Here is a 19,856-nt window from a genome sequence, read left to right on the forward strand (position 1 = left end):
AAAAAAACTAAAAAAAAAAATGTGTGATCCACCACTGGCCAATGAAAGTTGTTCCCATCATCTATTGCTCTGTAACAAACAACCCAAAGCTTAGTGGTATAAAATGACAACTCTTATGTTCTACTCACCAATTCTATGGGTCAGAAATTCATACAGGGCACAGCCCAGATGGCTTGTCTCTGGTCCATGATGCCTGGAGCATGCCTGAGAACACACAAATAGCAAGAAATGACTCAAAGAGATGGAGAACCATCTAGATCAGTGCTGTCCAATAAAAGCATAATGTAATCACAGGGGTAATTTTAAATTTTCCAGTAGCCATAGTACTACTGAAATAGTACTATGAAATAATTTTCATAATGTATTTTCTTTAACTCAATATATAATATAATATATCAATATAAAAAATTATTGAGCTATTTTATTCCTGGGGAGGGGGATACTACATCTTTGAAACCTAGTATATTGTTTATACTCTCAGAATATTGCAGTTTAGAATAGCCCCCCCTCCTTTTTTTTTTTTTTTGGGGTCTTTTTAGGGCTAAACCCACGACATAGGGAAGTTCCCAGGATAAGGGTTAAATCAGAGCTGTAGCCACCAGCCTACACCACAGTCACAGCAACGCATGATCCCAGCCGCGGCTGCAACCTGCCCCACAACTCATAGAAATGCCAGATCCTTCACCCACTGAGCGAGGCCAGGAATTGAACCCACATCCTCATGGATACAAGTCAGGTTCTTTACCACTGAGCCACAACGGGAACTCCTGATTTATATTTTAACAGGACCACTCTGGCTGCAATGTTGAGAATGAACTAAAATAGGGCAAGGGCAGCGTGAGGAGACAAATGAGAGGTTTTTGCAAGAATCCTGGTGAGAAACAAAGGTGGCTTGGATCAGGTGGCAAGAGTAGAGGTGGCAAGGAATACTGCGATTCTGGACACATTTTTGAAAGCAGAGCCAACAGCATTTATTAATGAATTGGATGAGGGGGTGAAATAAAGAGAGGAATCAAAGATAAGGGTTCCAGATGACTGGGTTCACACATTAGAGCATTTTCCTCTGGGGATTACCCCCTGATAACAGGCTATCCGTGCCCTTGAATGGGGTTAACTCGTAAGGAAAAAATTCTGTTTAAAGGAGACAGTGAAACTCCTAGAGGAAGGAACTTTCATGAAATAGTCACTCACTTTGCCTGTATCTCTTGGGCAGTTAGGAAAGCCTCAAGTCATCCTTGCCCTCTACTTCCTGTTGCCTTCATAGCCTTGTTCCCTTTTTTAGAAATAGCCTGTCGTCTATTATATAGCCAAAGAACAAGGCATTCTGACCTCAGCCCTGTGACTTCCTGGTTCTCCTCTTCTTATAAATACAAAGGCAGAGCTGGGATCTTGGGGCATCAGAGAGCCCAGGAGTGCTCAGGCTGGCACAGTCTGCCCACCGAGAAGATGAAGACCTCGATTGCTGCCCTCTCCGTCCTCATCCTTGCCGCCCAGGCTGCGATGGGTGAGTTCACTGAGCCTTCTCACAGGTGGGAAGGTTGATGGTAATTCACAGTCCAGGGAGGAGACACAGAAGGATACCTTTGTCCCAACATGGATGTGGCATTTGTTTAAAAGCAACAGCAAGGAGTTCCCATCGTGGCTCAGGGGAAATGAACCTGACTAGTATCTATGAGAACACAGGTTCGATTCCTGACCTCACTCAATGGGTTAAGGATCCGGTGTTGCCATGAGCTGTGGTGTAGTCACAGACTCGGCTCAGAACTGATGTTGCTGTGGCTGTGGCGTAGGTCAGCAGCTCTGGCTCCAATTCAACCCCTAGCCTGAGAATTTCCATATGCCACTACTGTGGTCCTAAAAAAAAAAGCAAAAAAAAAAAAAAAAAAAAAAGAAATGAGCTAAAAGTTTAGTTATATTTGCCTAATTAGCATAATACAGGTCCACAACTCATTATCCAAATGTTTTGGGCTAGATGTATTTAGATATATTTTGGAATGCAGAATTTTTGGGGTTTTAAAAAGGTAATACAATATGATCCAGCAATTCCACTCCAGAATATACCCAAAGGAACTGAAAGCAGATACAGGAAGAGACATCTGTATGCCCATACTAGCAGGAGAATGATTTTTAATCGCCAAAATGTGGAAGCAACCCAAGTGCCCATTGACAAATGAATGGATTGAAAAACAGGGCATTTAAAAAAAAAAGGGGAGTTCCTGTCGCGGCTCAGTGGTAATGAACCCTATTAGCATCCATGAGGACACAGGTTCGATCCCTGGCCTTGCTCAGTAGGTTGAGGATCCAGTGTTGCCATGAGCTGTGGTGCAACTCAGATCTGGCATTGCTGTGGCTGTGACCTAAGCCAGCAGCTACAGCTCCAATTCGATCCCTAGCCTGGGAATCTCCATATGCTGCAGGTGTGGCCCTAAAAAGACAAAAAAAAAAAAAAATTCTGAGACATGCTACAACATGGATGAACACGGAAAACCTGATAAGCGAGATAAGCCAGTCACAAAGGGACGAATTGTATGATTCCACTCCTATGAGGCACTGAAAGCAGTCACATTCAGAGACAGATAGTAGAATGGCAGTGGCCCGGGGGTGGGGTGGGGGGGAATGGGAACTTATTATTTAATGGGTACAGAGTTTCAGTTTTGCAAGATGAAAAAATTCCATGGATGGAGTTTGGCGAGTTGTTCAACGTGTGAATGTACCTCATGCTACTGAGCTGTAAACTTTAAAATGATTAAAACTGCCAGCTTTATATTACGAATATTTTACCACATTCTAACAAAAATGCATATTTTTAGTTAAAAAGGTAACACATACCTGCCAGGTATACCTTAACCAAACACGGCAGTATTTCTGCTGCAAGCACATGCAAATATTTATACTAATGGAATAAATAAAGCCTGTAAATAGCCTAACTTCACTCTGGACGGCATTGAGCCACCAAATCAGTTCACGAAAACTTTTTGTTTCCAGAACCCTGTGGATTCCAGAAATGTAAGGAGAGCATTGTGGATTGTGTTACACTGCATAGCTATGGAACTGATGTACTCACGTTGGGTTTGCAGTGGCCTTTTTGTATTTAAAGTCAGGAGAATGTTTTCCTGCCTCAAACGTATTCAAACGTTCCCTGAAAGTGGGATGGATGGGAGTTTGGGGTTAGAAAATGCAAACTGATATCTTTAGAATGGATAAGCAATGAGGTCCTACCGTAGAGCACAGGGAACTGTATCCAATCTCTTGTGAAAGAACATGACGGAAGATAGTATGAGAAAAAGAGTTATATATATATTCTTTCTCTCATGCTATCTTCCGTCATGTTCTATCACAAGAGATTGGATTATTATATATATATACATATATATAAAATAAATATATATGATTGGGTCACTCTGCTGTACAGCAGAAATTGAAACATTGTAAATCAACTATACTTTAATAAGAAATTTTCTAAATAAATTAATTTTTTATGAGACTGACACACTACCTACCGTGCTAACGAGGCACCTTAAATAAATTAATTTTTTTTTTAAAGTTCCCTGAAAACCTCAGGGCCCTGATGCAGAAAATCAGCCTGGAGGCACATCTGGTCTGGTGGTCCAGTATAATTGCCTCCCTACCAGGGAATGGGGTTGAGGAATGAGAGAGAGGGAGATGTTAAGACTGTGCTGCTTCCCAGTAATTTTCTTCCCTCCTCGATTATTCTCTTAAATAGATCTGGCCATGATGAAGAACGTGAAGCAACATTCAATACTGTCTCATGGAGGTAAAGTTTTGTTATGGCGTATATTTTAAAACAGCCACAGAGTTCCCATTGTGGCGCAAGAGAAACAAATTCAACTAGGATCCATGAGGATGCAGGTTCGATTCCTGGCTCAATCAGTGGGTCAGGGATCAGGTGTTGCCATGAGCTGTGGTGTAGGTCACACACACAGCTCGGATCTGGTGTAGCTATGGCTGTGGTGTAGGCCAGTAGCTGTAGCTCTGATTTGACTCCTAGCCTGGGAACCTCCATATGCCGTGGGTGCGGCCCTTAAAAGCAAAAACGAACAAACGAAAAACAGCCAGCAGGTACAGATCTGCTCAATGGCTTCAATCCATCTTTTTATAGGGCCTGGGGGGGTGTGGGGGGGTCCTGTGGGTGGTGACTATCTCCAAGGAAGTTCGGGCTGGGTCATGGGTCCACAGATGGCCTCTTCCATAGATGACCTCTATTCCATCTGGCTGTCCCCAGCGAGGGCTCACCTTGGGGGTGGGGGCAGATGGAGGGTGGAGGGTGCTCTCTGCTGCCCCCTGCAGGCCTCAGATCCTTCCTGTTCTGGAAAAAATGGTCCTGCCCCGTTGCGGTCCTGCCTGGGTGCCCTTAGACACACAGCTCAGCCCTGCAGAGAGTGAAGCAAAGAGACACGAGCAAGGGCTGGGAGAGAAGAAAAACATCTCTTTCGAAGCTTGTACCTTCTCCCCCTTCCCAGCACTTGGGAGGAAAGGGGAAAGGAATCTAGGTTTCTTCAAACTCAATCCTTAGGTGACCTTTTCTCTTGGAGCAGGCTTTCACCGTCCTGCTGACTGCTGCTTCTCTTACACCCCACGAAAAATCCAATGTGTAAACATGAAAGATTATACACTAACGACCAGTGAGTGCTCCAAGCCTGCTGTCATGTAAGTGCCAAGCGCACCCAATGGATCCTGCCAGGTCAGCAGAGGCTCGTGTCCTACGAGGATCCCACAGGGCATCAAGCATGAGATGCTCGCAGTGAAGGGGGCAGCTTGGGGAGGAAGGAGAGGGCAGGAGCAAGGTTGCCCATGAAACCCTTCGCATCACTGAGGGCATCTCAGAGGCAGAGGGAGGGTCTCAGAGAGGAGCTGCTCCAAACCCCTGCAGCAGAGAAAGGAAAGACAGAACGGCCTGGGCTGAGTAGGGAATGGAGGGGCAGGGAGAATGGGGAATGGGGCGCCCCAGCCCCAGCTGCTGAATCTTCCACTGTGTGTAATCTTTCCCCCTCTGGCTCCCCAGCTTCCTCACCAAGAAGGGGCAGCGTGTCTGCACCAACCCTGATGACGAGCAAGTTCAGAAATGCATGTCAGAGCTGAAGCTGACCTCCACCATCAAGGACCTGAAAAGCATACTGCTTAAGAAGGAACACTTTTGGCCCCGGCCACCTCTTGGGGAAGCCTTGGCCTGAATTATTTTTTAAAAAGCAGCAATTACTGTTCTGTTCTGGTTACAAAAGCAAAGCAGAAATAAAGAGTATTCCACTGCACTTCCTTGAACTTTAAGAGGAAGAAGAATCTGTAGGAGTCGCTGGACTTGGGATGTGTGGTTTTTTCCAAAAGGAAACATGATGGTATAATTTTTTAAAGCTAAAAACATGACATTCCAATACAGATTGAATATGCATCCAAGATATATTTAACCTATGAATGAGGGAGCCATTAAACTGATTCAAAGATCCTCTGAGGGACAGAGGTTTACATAGTTTCTTTCTTTCTTTCTTTCTTTTTTTTTTTTTTTTTTTTTTTTTTTTTTTGTCTTTTGTCTTTTTACGGCCACACCTGTGGCATATGGAGGTTCTCAGGCTAGGGGTCTAATCGGAGCTGTAGCCACTGGCCTACACCAGAGCCACAGCCATGCGGGATCCGAGCCACGTCTGCGACCTACACCACAGCTCATGGCAACGCCAGATCCTTAACCCACGGAGCAAGGCCAGGGATGGAACCTGCAACCTCATGGTTCCTAGTTGGATTCCTTAACCACTGAGCCATGACAGGAACTCCCAGAGGTTTATATAGTTGACTGGGGATGGCATCTTGAAATGTTTGCTAAGTGAGAGAAAAACAAATTAATATCCTATAGGGCAATAAATCTGTAACTTTGAGAATTATCTTTTCTACTAGGCAAAAATCAATTGCAACTGTGCTTGACAAAAATTTCCAAGTTAACGTGTAATTTCACAAAGTCTGGGACCTGGTCAATAGTAAATAGAATATCAATCAAAAGTACAGTTCCTGGAGTTCCTGCTGTGTCTCAGCAGAAATGAACCAGAAAAGAACTGGACCAATATCCATGACAATCAATCCCTGGCTTCACTCAGTGGGTTATGGATCTGGCATTGCTGTGAGCTGTGGTGTAGGCCAGCAGCTGAAGATTCGACCCCTAGCCTGGAAACTTCTTGCCACGGGTATGGCCCTAAACAGCAAAAAAAAAAAAAGAAAAGAAAAAGGTACATTTCCCCCTCCTGTATAGCAAAGGGAACTCAACCCAATATTCTGTGATAATCTAAATGGGAAAAGAATCTGAAAAAGAATGGATGTGTGTATATGTAAAACTGAATCCCTTGGTTACACAGCAGAAGTTATCACAACTTCGTAAATCCAGCTATATTTCAAAAAACTTTAAAAAATTGTGGGGGGACTACATTTCCTCCTGGAGTTTCCTGGTGGTCCAGGGGTTAAGGATCTGGCATTGTCACTGTGGCTTGGTGCACTGCTGTGGCGTGGGTTTGATCCCTGGCCTGGGAACTTCTGCATATAGTAGGTGCAGCCAAAAAGAAAAAGAAAAATCCCCTATAGATTAAGGGATCCTAGGGTGAGCCTTTCAGATGGATGTCCCGACATGACATTGAAAGGCCTGCTGGAGTTCCCATCGTGGCACAGCAGAAACGAATCCAACTAGGAACAATGAGGTTTCTGGTTCGATCCCTGGCCCTGCTCAGTGGGTTGAGGATCTGGCATTGCCATGAACTGTGGTGTAGGTTGCAGACGCAGCTCGTATCTGGCACTGCTGTGGCTGTGGCGTAGGCCGGCAGCTGTAGCTCCAATTTGACCCCTAGCCTGGGAACCTCCATATGCTGCAGGTGTGGCCCTAAAAAGACAAAAAAAAAAAAAAAAGAAAGAAAGGCCTGCAGTCATCCTTTTCCCTTACCTCTGTGTTTTGGATTGTTTTTTTTCTTAATAGATGTAACTTCCTTAAAGATATCGTCTTTAAAGTTGAAGGACATTAGAAAAGCATTTAAAACTAAAGTTCATATCAATTTTACATTCATATATATTAAAGCATATACATTTATATCTATAATTACTAAATCTTGGTCACTTTGCTCATAAAATTCAGAAAAAGGGACCGAATTCTAAACAACAACACTTTTTGTTTGTTTTTTAGGGTATTGTTGTTGTTGTTGTTTGGGGATTTTTAGGGCCACACTTATGGCATATGAAATTTCCCAGGCTAGGGATTGAGTTGGAGCTGCAGCTGCTGGCCTACACCACAGCAGCATGGGATCTGAGCCCTGTCTCCAACCTACACCACAGCTCATGGCAATGACAGATCTCCAAACCACTAAGCAAGGTCAGGGATTGAACCTACACCTTCATGGATATTAGTTGGGTTCATTACTGCTGCACCACAACAGGAACTCAACAACGCATTTTTTTAATTCAAAACAATGTCTAAGATTTTTCTGGGCCAAGATGGCAGAGTAGAAAGACCCTGAGCTCACCTTCTCTCATGAGCCCACCAAAATCACTATTTGCAGAACAACCATTGATTAAACAAAAACAAAAACGGAACCTACCAGAAAAGATCTTTGGGCCAGTAGATATTGGGCTTGCCCTGACCCAATAGTTCGTAGGCACCAGTGCAGTGTTGCCTCAGGTGAAGCAGCTAACTGGATGGGAGCACAGCCCCACCAAGAGCAGACAGGTTTCCTTAAGACTCCCTGAGCCCACAGCCGCTTCTGGACATGGTCCCACTCACTAGAAGGCCTAGAACACAGCTCTAGAATCCCCAGGGCCCTGGCCTTGCCCTCCAGAAGCCTCTGGACAAGCATCAGCCACCAGGGGGCAGACAACAGATGCAAGAAAACCATAATCCCACAGCCTCTGGAACCAGCCTGCCCACCAGCAGGCCAGAACCTCCTTTAGACCAGTTGGGCCTCAATCCTGCCCACTAGCAGACCAAAACACGCTTTGGAGCAACCTGCATGCTGTACTCAACTGTGTCAGGAACCACTCTGCTACCAGCTCTAGGAGCCTTAAGCCATGCAACCAGACTTCAGGGCCCAGCTTGGCCTGCTCCGAGTCAGGCATTAAGCCCAGGACCTGACTTTACCCACCAGTAGGCAGGCAGCAGCCTGGAGTCTTCTAGACTCTGACTCCACCCACCAGTGAGCCAGTCTAACCCCAGGGACCGCAGTTCTGCAGTCAGCTGCCTCATTACCTGACCCCCCCCAAACCAGCAGCCAGCAGCATCCATACCAGGCAGAGTGTGGCAACCAATCAGACCAGGAGACAACCAAGCCTACCAGACCACCCACATAGTCAGCCCACTGAAATAGGAGAAACCACTTAGCCCGCATAGGGGGAAACTCTAGGGCATATAGCTTGGATGATAAGAGGGGTGTGCACTTCTGGGATTCAGACGACATCTCCTACAGAAGGCTGTTTCTCCAAAGGTGGGAAACATCACTGATGTATCAGATACACAAAAATACAAACAGCAACTTAGGCAAAATGAGGTGATAGAGGAACATGCACCAGACAAAGGAACCAGATAAAACTTCAGAAGAACTTAGTGAAGTAGAGAGAGGCAATCTACCTGAGAAAGAGTTCAGGGTAGCAAACATAAAAGTGATCAAAGAACTCAGGAGAATAGATGCAGAGTGAGAAGTTAGAAGACTTTAACGAAGAGTTAGAAAATATAAAGAAAACCCAAAGATAGAAATTCCTGTCGTAGCACAGTGGTTAACGATTCCAACTAGGAACCATGAGGTTTCGGGTTCGATCCCTGGCTTCACTCAGTGGGTTAAGGATCTTATCTGCAGCAACCCAGCGTGCCTAGGTTTGCACCTTGGTTCTCCTTGCTAATGCATGTCCTGCTAACGACCCCTCATGAACCCCTTGGGGCCATGAGGTTCCTCTTTCTCTTGTTCTTTAGAGGACATATCATGCTTGTGCAAATGGCATGCCCATCTGCACAGGTCCTACGTGCCTAGACCAATGCATTATGTCCTCATTCAGCTGACCCCATGAATAACTTATGCCTTTAGGTCTTTGTTCTTAAGTTTAAGTCATTTACCAGCACTGTGACTGTTTTTCAAGCAGGAAGATGGGGTAAAGTAAAGCAGGACAAGATGGAGTTTTCAGCAGAGAGGCTAAGAAAATATTGTAGAAACACGTCTCGTGACAACAAGGGAATTCCTATAAGGCTATTAGCTAACTTTTCAGCAGAAACTCTATAGGCCAGAATGGAGTGACCCAATATATGTAAAGTGATAAAAAGGAAATATCTACAACCAAGAATACTCCAACCAGCAAGGCTCTCATTCAGATTTGACAAAGAAACCAAAAGCTTTACAGACAAACAAAAGTTAAAAGAGTTAGCACCACCAAACAAGCTTTACAAGAAATGTTAAAGGGACTTCTCTAAGAAAAAAAAAGAAAAAAAAATTACACAACTAGAAACAAGAAAATTATGAAAGGAAAAACCTCATCAGTAAATGAAAATACACCATAAAGGTAGTAAATCAGCCATGTACAAAGCCAGTAGGAAGGTTAAAAGACTAAAGTAGTAAAAGCATCTATATCCACAATAAAACAATTAAGGGATAAGCAAAACAATGCAATATAAATATGATATGAAAAATAATAATCATGAGAGAAGGAGAGTAAAACTATAGATCTTTAAAAATGTATTTTATTATTATCATTATATAATTATTATTATTTTTTGTCTTTTAGGGCCATGCTGGTGGCATTTGGAGGTTCCCAGTTTAGGGGTCCAGTTGCAGCTGTAGCCACCAACCTACACCAGCCTACACCAGAGCCACAGCAACACAGGATCCGAGCTGCATTCTGCAACCTACACCACAGCTCACAGCAATGCCGGATCCTCAACTCACTGAGCGAGGCCAGGGATCGAACCCGCATCCTCATGGATACTAGTTGGGTTCATTAACCACTGAGCCATGATGGGAACTCCTAAAATTCATTTTAAATGAGAGATCAACAACTTAAAACAATCACATATGCATATATAGATTGCTATAAAAAAAAAAAACTCATAGTAACCACAAACTAAACAGCCAATGGATCCCTGAAAAAGTCAAAGAAGAAATCCAAAAATACCTAGAGACAAATGAAAAACATGATAATCCAAAATCTATGAGACACAGCAAAAGTAGGTTTAAGAGAGAAGTTTATAGCAATTCAAGAAAAATCTCAAATAAACAATCTAACCCTACAACTAAAACAGAAAAAGAATAAAAAACAAAACTCAAAGGTACTAGAAAGAAAGAAATCATAAGGATCAGGACAGAAATAAGTGAAATGGAAAAACTTTTTTTTAAAATAGAAAATATTGGAGTTCTCGTCATGGTGCAGCAGAAACAAATCTGACTAGGAACCATAAGGTTGCGGGTTCAATCCCTGGCCTCACTCAGTGGGTTAAGGATCCGGCATTGCCATGAGCTGTGGTGTAGGTCACAGATGCAGCTCGGACCTGGCATTGCTGTGGCTGTCGTGTAGGCTGGCAACCACAGCTCCGATTCGACCCCTGGCCTAGAAACCTCCATATGCTGCGGTGTGGCCCCAGAAGGACAAGAGACCAAAAAAAAAAAAAAAAATAGAAAACATCAATGAAACTAAGAAAAAATAAACAAAACTGATAAACCTCTGGCCAGATTCCTCAAGAAAAAAGGGAGAATGCCCAAATCAGTAAAACCAGAGATGCAAAAGGAGAAATTACAACTGGTACCAGAGAAATACAGGGGATAATAAGAGACTACTATGAAAAACTATACGCCAATAAAATGGACAGCCTTGAAGAAACGGACAAATTCTTAGAAATGTATAGTTTCCCAAGACTGAACCAGGAAGAAATAGAAATTATGAAGAGACTAATTACCAGCAATGAAATTGAATCAGCAATTTTTAAAACTCCCAACAAACAAAAGTCCAGGATCAGATGGCAACACAGGTGAATTCTACCAAACATTTAGAGAAGAGTTTTAACATCTATTCATCTCAAACTATTCCCCTCAGAAAATGCAGAGGAAAGACTATTTTCAAACTTATTCTATGAGGCCAGCATCACCTTGATTTCACAACCAAAAACACCACACAAAAAAAGAAAATTACAGGCCAATACCACGGATGAATATAAGCACAAAAATCCTCAACAAAATACTAGCAAACCAAATCCAACAATATATTAAGAGGATCATACACCATGATCAGGTGGGATTTATCCCAGAAATGCAAGGATTTTTCAACCTCTGCAAATCAATTTATATTATACAACACATCAACAAACTGAAGAATAAAAACCACATGGTCATCTCAATAGTTACACAGAGAGTTTTTGACAAAATTCAACATCCATTTTATGATTTAAAAAAAACCCTCAAGAAAATAGGAATGTACCTCAAAATAATAAAAGCCAAATATGACAAGCCTACAGCTAATATCACATTCAATGGTGAAAAAGTTAAAGCATTTCCTCTAGGCTGAGGGGTAAGACAAGGATGCCCATTCTCACCACTTTTATTCAATACAGTATTGGAAGTCCTAACCACAGAAATCAGACAAAAGGAAAAAAAAAAAAAAAAAGAGGGAATTCTCATTGCGACTCAGTGGAAACGAATCCAACTAGTATCCATGAGGATGGGTTCGATCCCTGTCCTCCTTCCATGGGTTAAGGATCTGGCATTGTTGTGAGCTGTGGTGTAGGTCAAAGATGCGACACAGATCCCGCATTGCTGTGGGTGTGGAGTAGGCCAACAGCTGCAGCTCCAATTCAACCCCTAGCTTGGGAATTTCCATGTGCCACAAGTGCGGCCCTAAAAAGAAAAAAAAAAAAAAAAGGAATCCAAATTGGTAAGGAAGAAGTAAAACTGACACTGTTTCTAGATAACATGTTACAATACATAGAAAATCATAAAGACCACCAGAAAACTACTAGAGCTCATCAATGAATTCAGTAAAAACTGCAGGATACAAAACTAATATACAGAAATCTGCTCCATTTCTACACACTAACAATGAACTACCAGAAAGAGAAATCAAGGAAACAATTCCATTTATCAAAAGATTAAAATAAAAAAGATTAAAATATCTAGGAATAAAACTACCTAAGGAAGTAAAAGACCTGTACTCAGAAAACTATGACACTGATGAAAGAAACCAAATATAATACAAACGGATGGAAAGATATAACGTGTTCTGGGATTGGAAGAATTAATTTTGCTAAAATGACCACACCACTCAAGACAGTCTACAGATTCAATGCAATTTCTATCAAAATCAAAATACCAAAGGCATTTTTCACAGAAATAGAACAAATAAATTTTAAAATCTTGGAGGAGTTCCCATCGTGGCACAGCAGAAACAAATCCAACTAGGAACCATGTATGTGTAAATATATATATAAATACATAAATAAATAATATATATATATGTGTGTGTGTGTGTGTGTGTGTGTGTGTGGAATACTACTCAGCCCTAAAAAATGATGAAATTTTGACATTTTGCAACAACATGGATGAATTTGGAGGGTATTATGCTAAGTGAAATAAGCCAGATGAAAACAAACACTGTATGATATCATTTATATGTGGGTTTAAAAAATACAACAAATTTGTGACTATAACAAAAAAAATAGAAACAGATTCACTGGGAGAACAAATTAGTGGTTACCAGTGGGTTGAGTGAAGAGGGAAGGAGCAATATAGGGGTGGAGGTTAAAAAGGTACAAATTATTATGAATAAAATAAGCTTCAAGGATACAGTGCACCACAAAGGGAATATAACCAATATTCTATAATAACTCTAAATGGAGAATCATTTTTTTTTTTTTTTGTCTTTTCTATGGCTGCACCTGTGGCATATGAAGGTTCCCAGGCTAGGGGTCCAGTTGCAGCTGTAGCCGCCAGCCTACACCTGCCTACACCAGAGCCACAGCAACACAGGATCCGAGCTTCGTTCTGCAACCTACACCACAACTCATGGCAATGCCAGATCCTCAACCCACTGAGCGAGGGCAGGAATCGAACCCGCATCCTCTTGGTTCCTAGTCGGATTCATTAACCACCAAGACATGATGGGAACTCTGAGAATAATTTTTAAAAATTGTGAATTGGGAGTTCCCATCGTGGCCCAGTGGTTAATGAATCTGACTAGGAACCATGAGGTTGCAGGTTCGATCCCTGGCCCTGCTCAGTGGGTTGAGGATCTGGCATTGCCATGAGCTGTGGTGTAGGTTGCAGACACAGCTCGTATCTGGCGCTGCTGTGGCTCTGGCGTAGGCCAGCAGCTACAGCTCCAATTAGACCCCTAGCCTGGGAACCTCCATATGCCACAGGAGCGGCCCTAGAAAAAGCAAAAAGACAAAAAAAAAAAATTGTGAATTGTGGCACAGCAGGCTAAGGACCCAGTGTTGTCACTGTAGCAGCTTGGCGCAGGTTTGATCCCTAGCCCAGGAACTTCCACATGCGCAGGCATGGTCAAAAAAAAAATTGTGAATAACTGCATTGTACACCTGTAAATTATATAATATTGTATCTACTAGACAACTAACAAAAATCTCAAAAAAAAAAAAAACCCACAAATTCTCCTCATATCCTCCCTACTAAAACAGCTGATCTTTGAAGGTTTGACTACAGTTGTTTTGGGGGGTTTTGTTTCTTTGTTCGTTTTGTCTTTCTAGGGCTACACCTGCGGCATATGGAGGTTCCCAGGCTAGGGGTCGAATCGGAGCTGTAGCCACTGGCCTACACCACAGCCACAGCAATGCCAGATCCAAGCCGTGTCTGTGACCTACACCACAGCTCATGGCAACGCCAGATCCTTAACCCACGGAGCGAGGCCAGGGATGGAACCCGCAACCTCATGGACCTAGTCGGATTCGTTAACCACTGAGCCACAACAGGAATTCCTGACTATAGTTTTAAAAAGTTTCTTTACTCCAGTATTTGGGAGTAGCAGGAAAGGCAGATGACTAGAGGCACAAGGGATGGGTGAGGAGGGGTGAGGCGGTCGGGGTAAATCACAGATGCATACGGCTTAAACAAGCCAGGAGTTCCTGTTGTGGCACAGCGGGTTAAAAACCCAACCAGTATCCATGAGTTCCCAGGTTCAATCCCTGGCCTTGGCTCAGTGGGTTAAGGATCCGGTGTTGCCATGAGTTGTGTAGGTCAAAAATGCAGCTCCAATCCTGCATTGTTATGGCATAGGGATGGCGGCTACAGCTCCGATTGGACCCCTAGCCTGGGAACCTCCATATGCGGAGAGTGAGGCCCTTAAAAATAAATAAAGAAACATGCATTTCAGGTGTTTCTTACACAGGTGGTCCTAGGCCCTCACTTAGAGATACCATCTTACAAGGCATGGGAAAGCAGACAGGAAGGCAGGTAGACCCAAGAAGGGGAAGAGTGCCTGGGTGTATTTCACTCTTTCATGAATGCCTTTCTTCTTTCCCCAGCCTAAGTGGAAATCCCTCGTTCCCCAGTTGTAAATGCAGATTCTGAATACAGGGGCCCTGGCTCTGGTGGGCGAAAAGAAAGGAGAGGTGGGACCAGCCAGGCTTCCAGAGGTTGTCAGAGAGCTTCATTTCTAGGGGGCGCAGGGGGGTGGGCCTTCTTGTCTTCCACCAGGAGTTATCCAGGGCACAGCCCAGTCACCTCTGTGGTCCACGGTCCCCTCTGGAAGACTCCCACAGCAGATACCCTTCTTTATTTAGAGAACTATGCTTGCAGCTTTATCCCGGGGCAAATCCCTGACTGTCCAAAAGCAGGGACTGAGAAGGTCTTTGGACCCAAGCGTCTTCTCCCAACATTCCGTGACTCTGATCTTTGGGTTACTCAGGGCCCTGCTGGAAACACGTTTTCTTCATGATCTTCCCTTTCACCGATAGGAGGAGTTCCCAACGCACTGACATATTCTCGAAGGGCAAGGGATGCAGTTTGTTTTGTTCTCGTGGTTTCTCCAACACCTGCCCCAATGTATAACATACAGTAATCACTCAATCATTATCTTGAGTGATGATTAATGTCTGTCTCAGGATTCCAGCGAAAGGGAGAGCAGTGCTCTGGCTGGGATAGTGAGGGAAGGCTTTATGGTGGCATCTAAAACGAACCTTGCAGGGTGGTTTGGGTTTCCTAGGAATGTTGAGAGGAGGCACATTTCTGGCAGAGGCGCCGCAGGAAATCAAGGAAGCAAAAGAGAACATACTGTTTTTGAGGAACCACAAAAATAGAGCCTATGAATATTATGCAACTGACCAAACATAACATGCTGTTGTCTCCTCAAAAGCTCAAGGAACTGCTGTGATTGACCAGATGCTTGGTTAGAAAGGAAAATCTTGGTTTCCATTCCTCTTTGCTGTTCAACGGCCATTGTCATGGCCCAAAGCTTTGATCAGGAGACACCTGGGCCTCTGTGACTGCCCCCTGCCAGGTGGTCCAGGCTTGCCACTTCGTTCTCCTGAGCTAAGAATTCGACCGGCCAGAGAACCCAGCGAAACACACACACATTGCCCTTAGGTCTAGCACTGTTTTCATTCCAACAGCTCTTTGAGATCTTCAAGCCTCTGAAACAAAATCTCAATGGAGAAGCCAAAAGCTGCTGTTGCCACCGCAAGTGATGAGAGCAACAAGAAAGATCATACATGGGTCAAAATATAGGCCAAAACCCTGGGCACCTGCGTTTGCCCCCTTTCATCCCTTCCAATTGCAATGACAGAATACGAAAGAAAACAATTATTAAAAATAAATTCAGGAGTTCCCGTCGTGGCACAGTGGTTAACGAATCCGACTAGGAACCATGAGGTTGCGGGTTCAGTCCCTGCCCTTGCTCAGTGGGTTAACGATCCGGCGTTGCCGTGAGCTGTGGTGTAGGTTGCAGAGGCGGCTCGCGGCTCGGATCCCGCATTGCTGTGGCTCTGGCGTAGGCTGGTGGCTACAGCTCCGATTCGACCCCTAGCCTGGGAACCTCCATATGCTGCGGGAGCGGCCCAAGAAATAGCAAAAAAAATAAATAAATAAATAAATAAATAAACTGATCTTTAAAAAAATAAATAAATAAATAAATTCATAGTAGCAGGAGAGACTCAGAAAAGGTAACATTGGCGGACCACAAGATAAGAAATTTCTGATCTATATAAAGGCCATTTGTCAACTTGAAGGCAAAACACAGGGTGGCTGAAAAAACTGTGGTAGATGAAATGACAGGCCAACGGTCACCTGCTGTAGAGCACAGGGAACTCCACCCAGTATCCTGTGATCATCTATGAGGGAAGAGAATCTGAAAGAGAATGGATGTGTGTATATGTATAACTGAATCACTTTGTTACACAGCAGAAGTTATCCCAACCTTGTAAATCCACTGTACTTCAATAAAACTTTCTAAAAATGGGGGAAAAAAAGAATATTTCAGTGTGTTAGAGACTATGATACAATGATTTTCATAAATTTAGAATATTTATTCAGTAACTAGTTTCTTTTTTTTTTTTTTTTTTTTTTTTTTTTTTTGTCTTTTTGCTATTTCTTTGGGCCGCTCCCGCGGCATATGGAGGTTCCCAGGCTAGGGGTCGAGTCGGAGCTGTAGCCACCGGCCTACGCCAGAGCCACAGCAATGCGGGATCCGAGCAGCGTCTGCGACCTACACCACAGCTCCCGGCAATGCCGGATCCTTAACCCACTGAGTGAGGCCAGGGACCGAACCCGCAACCTCATGGTTCCTAGTTGGGTTCGTTAACCACTGTGCCACGATGGGAACTCCAGTAACTAGTTTCTGATCTCATATGTCAAGCACTCTCGTAGGCACTGGGGAAAATTATGGTGAATAGGACAAAATCACCGTCTTGCAGTAGTTTTCTGTTACTCAACTGTCATTAATCTCCTTTGTCCAATGACTTATTCAATGACCTGAACAAAATTCCATCAACAAAATATTCCATCAACAGAAATATTCCAGTGTATAGAGAAGACTGAAAGTAATAAATATGACATCCATATGTAAGAACCATATCTAATTCATCCCTAAATCTCTAAATTATTGAGAGACACTGGATTAAAATGATGAGGTCAGTTGCAGCCAGCCTGGGACTCAGGCCTCCCCAGACCCTAGCCAGGATGTCCAAGAGCTAAAAAGATGAAATATGAAAACACACCAGTTAGGGAGTTCCCATTGTGGCTCAGCAGTTAACAAACCTGATTAGTATCCATGAGGATGCATGTTCGATTCCAGGCCTTGCTCAGTGGGTTGGGGATCTGGCGTTGCTGTGAGCTGTGGTGTAGGTCGGAGACATGGGTCGGACAGCTCTGATTCCATCCCTAGCCTGGGAACTTCCATATGCCGCAACTCCATATTTATATTTATTAAACAACATAACATAACAAAATAAAATATATACTAGTTAGGAAGCCATGCTATAGATCAGGACTTCTGAAACTCTAACACACATAAATAAGAATTACCTGAAGTGCTTGTTAAAACACAGATGGCTGTGTTCCCCCTCCAGAAATTCTGATTTAGTAGGACCAGATGGAGCCGAAGAATGAGCATTCCCATCAGGTTCCCAGGTAATGCTGATGCTGCAGGGTGGAGTGGAAATTAGAAGAGGAACTCTCACCCTCCGCTTTGTAACTTCAGCATTGTTTGCCACGTTTATATAAAGCACACTTTTCTTTAGTAACCAAAAAATAATTTCAAAGAATCGAAAAGAGGAACCATCATTGTCTTTTCAAGAACAAACAACAAAATGGGCTGGTTCTCGACTTGTGTTAATACTTATTTTTTTTCCTGATGAAGCTTATCAAAACTGCTTAGTTATAAAAGAAATATACAATTGGGAAAAGTTGAAACGGCTAAATAAGCCTGAAAACAATTTTGACTTTTTTGTAAAGATATTAGAAGTTGTACAAAATACCTGTACTTAAAAGTGGTTTAAAGGAGAGTTCCCGTTGTGGCTCTGTGGTAATGAACCCAACTAGTATCCATGAGGATGCGGGTTTGATTCCTGGCCTCAGTGGGTTAAGTATCGGGCGTTGCTGTGGTTGTTACCAGAGGCTGGTGACTGCAGCTCTGATTCGACCCCTAGCCTGGGAATTTCCATATGCTGCATGTACAGCACTAAAAAGAAAAAAATAAAATTAAATTAAAAAATAAAGTATTTAAGGAAGTTCTCTAGTAGCTCAGTGGGTTAAGGATCCCGCTGTGGCACAGGCTGCAACTGCAGCATGGGTTCAATCCCTGTCCCAGAAACTTCCACATGCCACAGGTGCAGCCAAAAAAAAGAAAAAACACATTTTTTGTTTTTTAAAAAAATCCATATTTTCACTATTTTATTTTAGTACCACAGACAAGATTTTTAAAGTAACATAGTGCAATCCCTTTTCTCTTGGCGTGGGATGGCTCAGGGAGGGCTGGGGCAGAGGGTATGACCCACATAGTTGAGGCCAGTGGGGCCTAAAGACTTGCTATATCAAGGGAGGTAGAAAGAAGTAAATGTATCAAGGATCCCACCCGCCTTTTCTGTATTACTCAGTACTTTAAAATCAGTGAATATATGTTGCTTTAGAAAACAGTTTAAAAATTTTTTTTCTTTTTTCTTTTTAGGGCCGCACCCACGGCATATGAAGGTTCCCAGGCTAGGGGCTCGAAAAGGAGCTGTAGCCGTCGGCCTACACCACAGCCACAGCAACACGGGATCCAAGCTGCGTCTGCAACCTACACCACAGGTCACGGCAACGCTGGATCCTTAACCCACAGAGCGATGCCAGGGATCGAACCCGCATCCTCATGGATGGCAGTCGGGTTCGTTAACCGCTGAGCCAAGAGGGGAACTCCTAAAATTTTTTATTATAGTTGATTTACAATGTTCTGTCAATTTCTTCTGTACAGCAAAACGACCCAGTTATACATACATACATATATATATATATATATATATATATACACACACACACACACACACACATTCTTTTTCTCACACTACCCTCCATCATGCTCCATCACAAGTGACTAGATCTAGTTCCCTGAGCTACACAGCAGGATCTCATTGCTTCTCCACTCCAAATGCAATCGTTTGCATCTACTCACCCCAAACTCCCAGTCCATCCCACTCCCTCCCCCGCCAGCAGCCACAAGTCTGTTTTCCATGTCCAGGAGTTTGTTTCTTTTCTATAGCTAGGTTCATTTGTGCCAAATATTTGATTCCAGATATAAGTGATAGCATATTGGAAAACATTTTTAACATTGTTAAAAGGTACTGCATACTCACCAGTTGGCAACAGGAGTCTCTGATGATGCTGCTGCCAAAGTCCATTCATCCCACTGAACTACCATTTTAATTTACTTTTTTGAGTCCTTCTTTTAATTTATGAGTCCTCTGAGCTCAAAGTCATTTTCATTCCCGCACTCCAAGCCCAGCCCATGAAATTGATGGCAAAGAAGGGATACAGTCACGAAAGCCATTCTTGCTTTTTCCTGGGTACACGGATGATATAGACTTTTCTTACCTTTGTCATTAAGTTGGAGCCAGGTGACTTCCTTTTGGCCACAGAGTGTAAGTGAAAGTAATTTATACCGTTGCTAGAACTAGGCCATACAAATCTGCCATCCCTCTCTGCCTCTCGCCTTTGCAGCAAACGGGGAGACCTCTTGTTGAAAATGGCAGCATTACAAGACTAAAGAAGCCTTGAATGGATGCATGAAACAGCCTTCCCCAACACGCACACCCTCCTCTCATTGCCAGCCCGCACTGGACATAAGCAAGAAATAAACCTTCACTTGATTAATACCTTGATAATGCAGAGGTTGTTTATTGATGGCAATAAACATACCCAGGCCCATAT

The 19,856-nt window shown here is 43.3% G+C and overlaps 1 protein-coding gene across 2 annotated transcripts; it reads left to right on the forward strand.

The window, feature by feature from the left end:
- Positions 1–1,391: 1,391 nt before the first annotated feature.
- On the forward strand, positions 1,392–5,270 carry LOC100516039 (C-C motif chemokine 23). Of its 2 annotated transcripts, none has more exons than XM_084985124.1 (4): positions 1,392–1,504; positions 3,725–3,775; positions 4,554–4,668; positions 5,024–5,270. In XM_084985124.1, exons 1-4 carry the CDS (start codon positions 1,447–1,449, stop codon positions 5,190–5,192), a joined length of 393 nt encoding a protein of 130 aa, XP_084841250.1. In that variant the 5' UTR covers positions 1,392–1,446; the 3' UTR covers positions 5,193–5,270. The 2 variants fall into 2 exon arrangements, with proteins under 2 accessions (XP_084841250.1, XP_003131760.1); XM_003131712.7 differs by having other exon boundaries at positions 4,557–4,668.
- The last annotated feature ends 14,586 nt before the right edge of the window (positions 5,271–19,856 follow it).

The sequence above is a fragment of the Sus scrofa genome, chromosome 12 (genome assembly GCF_054392235.1).
Source record: "Sus scrofa isolate SSC_HxYL_T2T_F1_AM1 chromosome 12, Sscrofa_HxYL_maternal_Yorkshire_Landrace_v2.0, whole genome shotgun sequence".
NCBI lineage: Eukaryota > Metazoa > Chordata > Mammalia > Artiodactyla > Suidae > Sus > Sus scrofa.

Bases quoted from the DNA above. Each gene is read 5' to 3' on its own strand.
- LOC100516039 (XM_084985124.1), top strand. From the start codon at position 1,447: ATGAAGACCTCGATTGCTGCCCTCTCCGTCCTCATCCTTGCCGCCCAG. The intron at 1,505-3,724 runs GTGAGTTCACTG...TCTCTTAAATAG, and splicing joins TGCCGCCCAGGCTGCGATGG to ATCTGGCCATGATGAAGAAC. The intron at 3,776-4,553 runs GTAAAGTTTTGT...TTTCTCTTGGAG, and splicing joins TTCAATACTGTCTCATGGAG to CAGGCTTTCACCGTCCTGCT.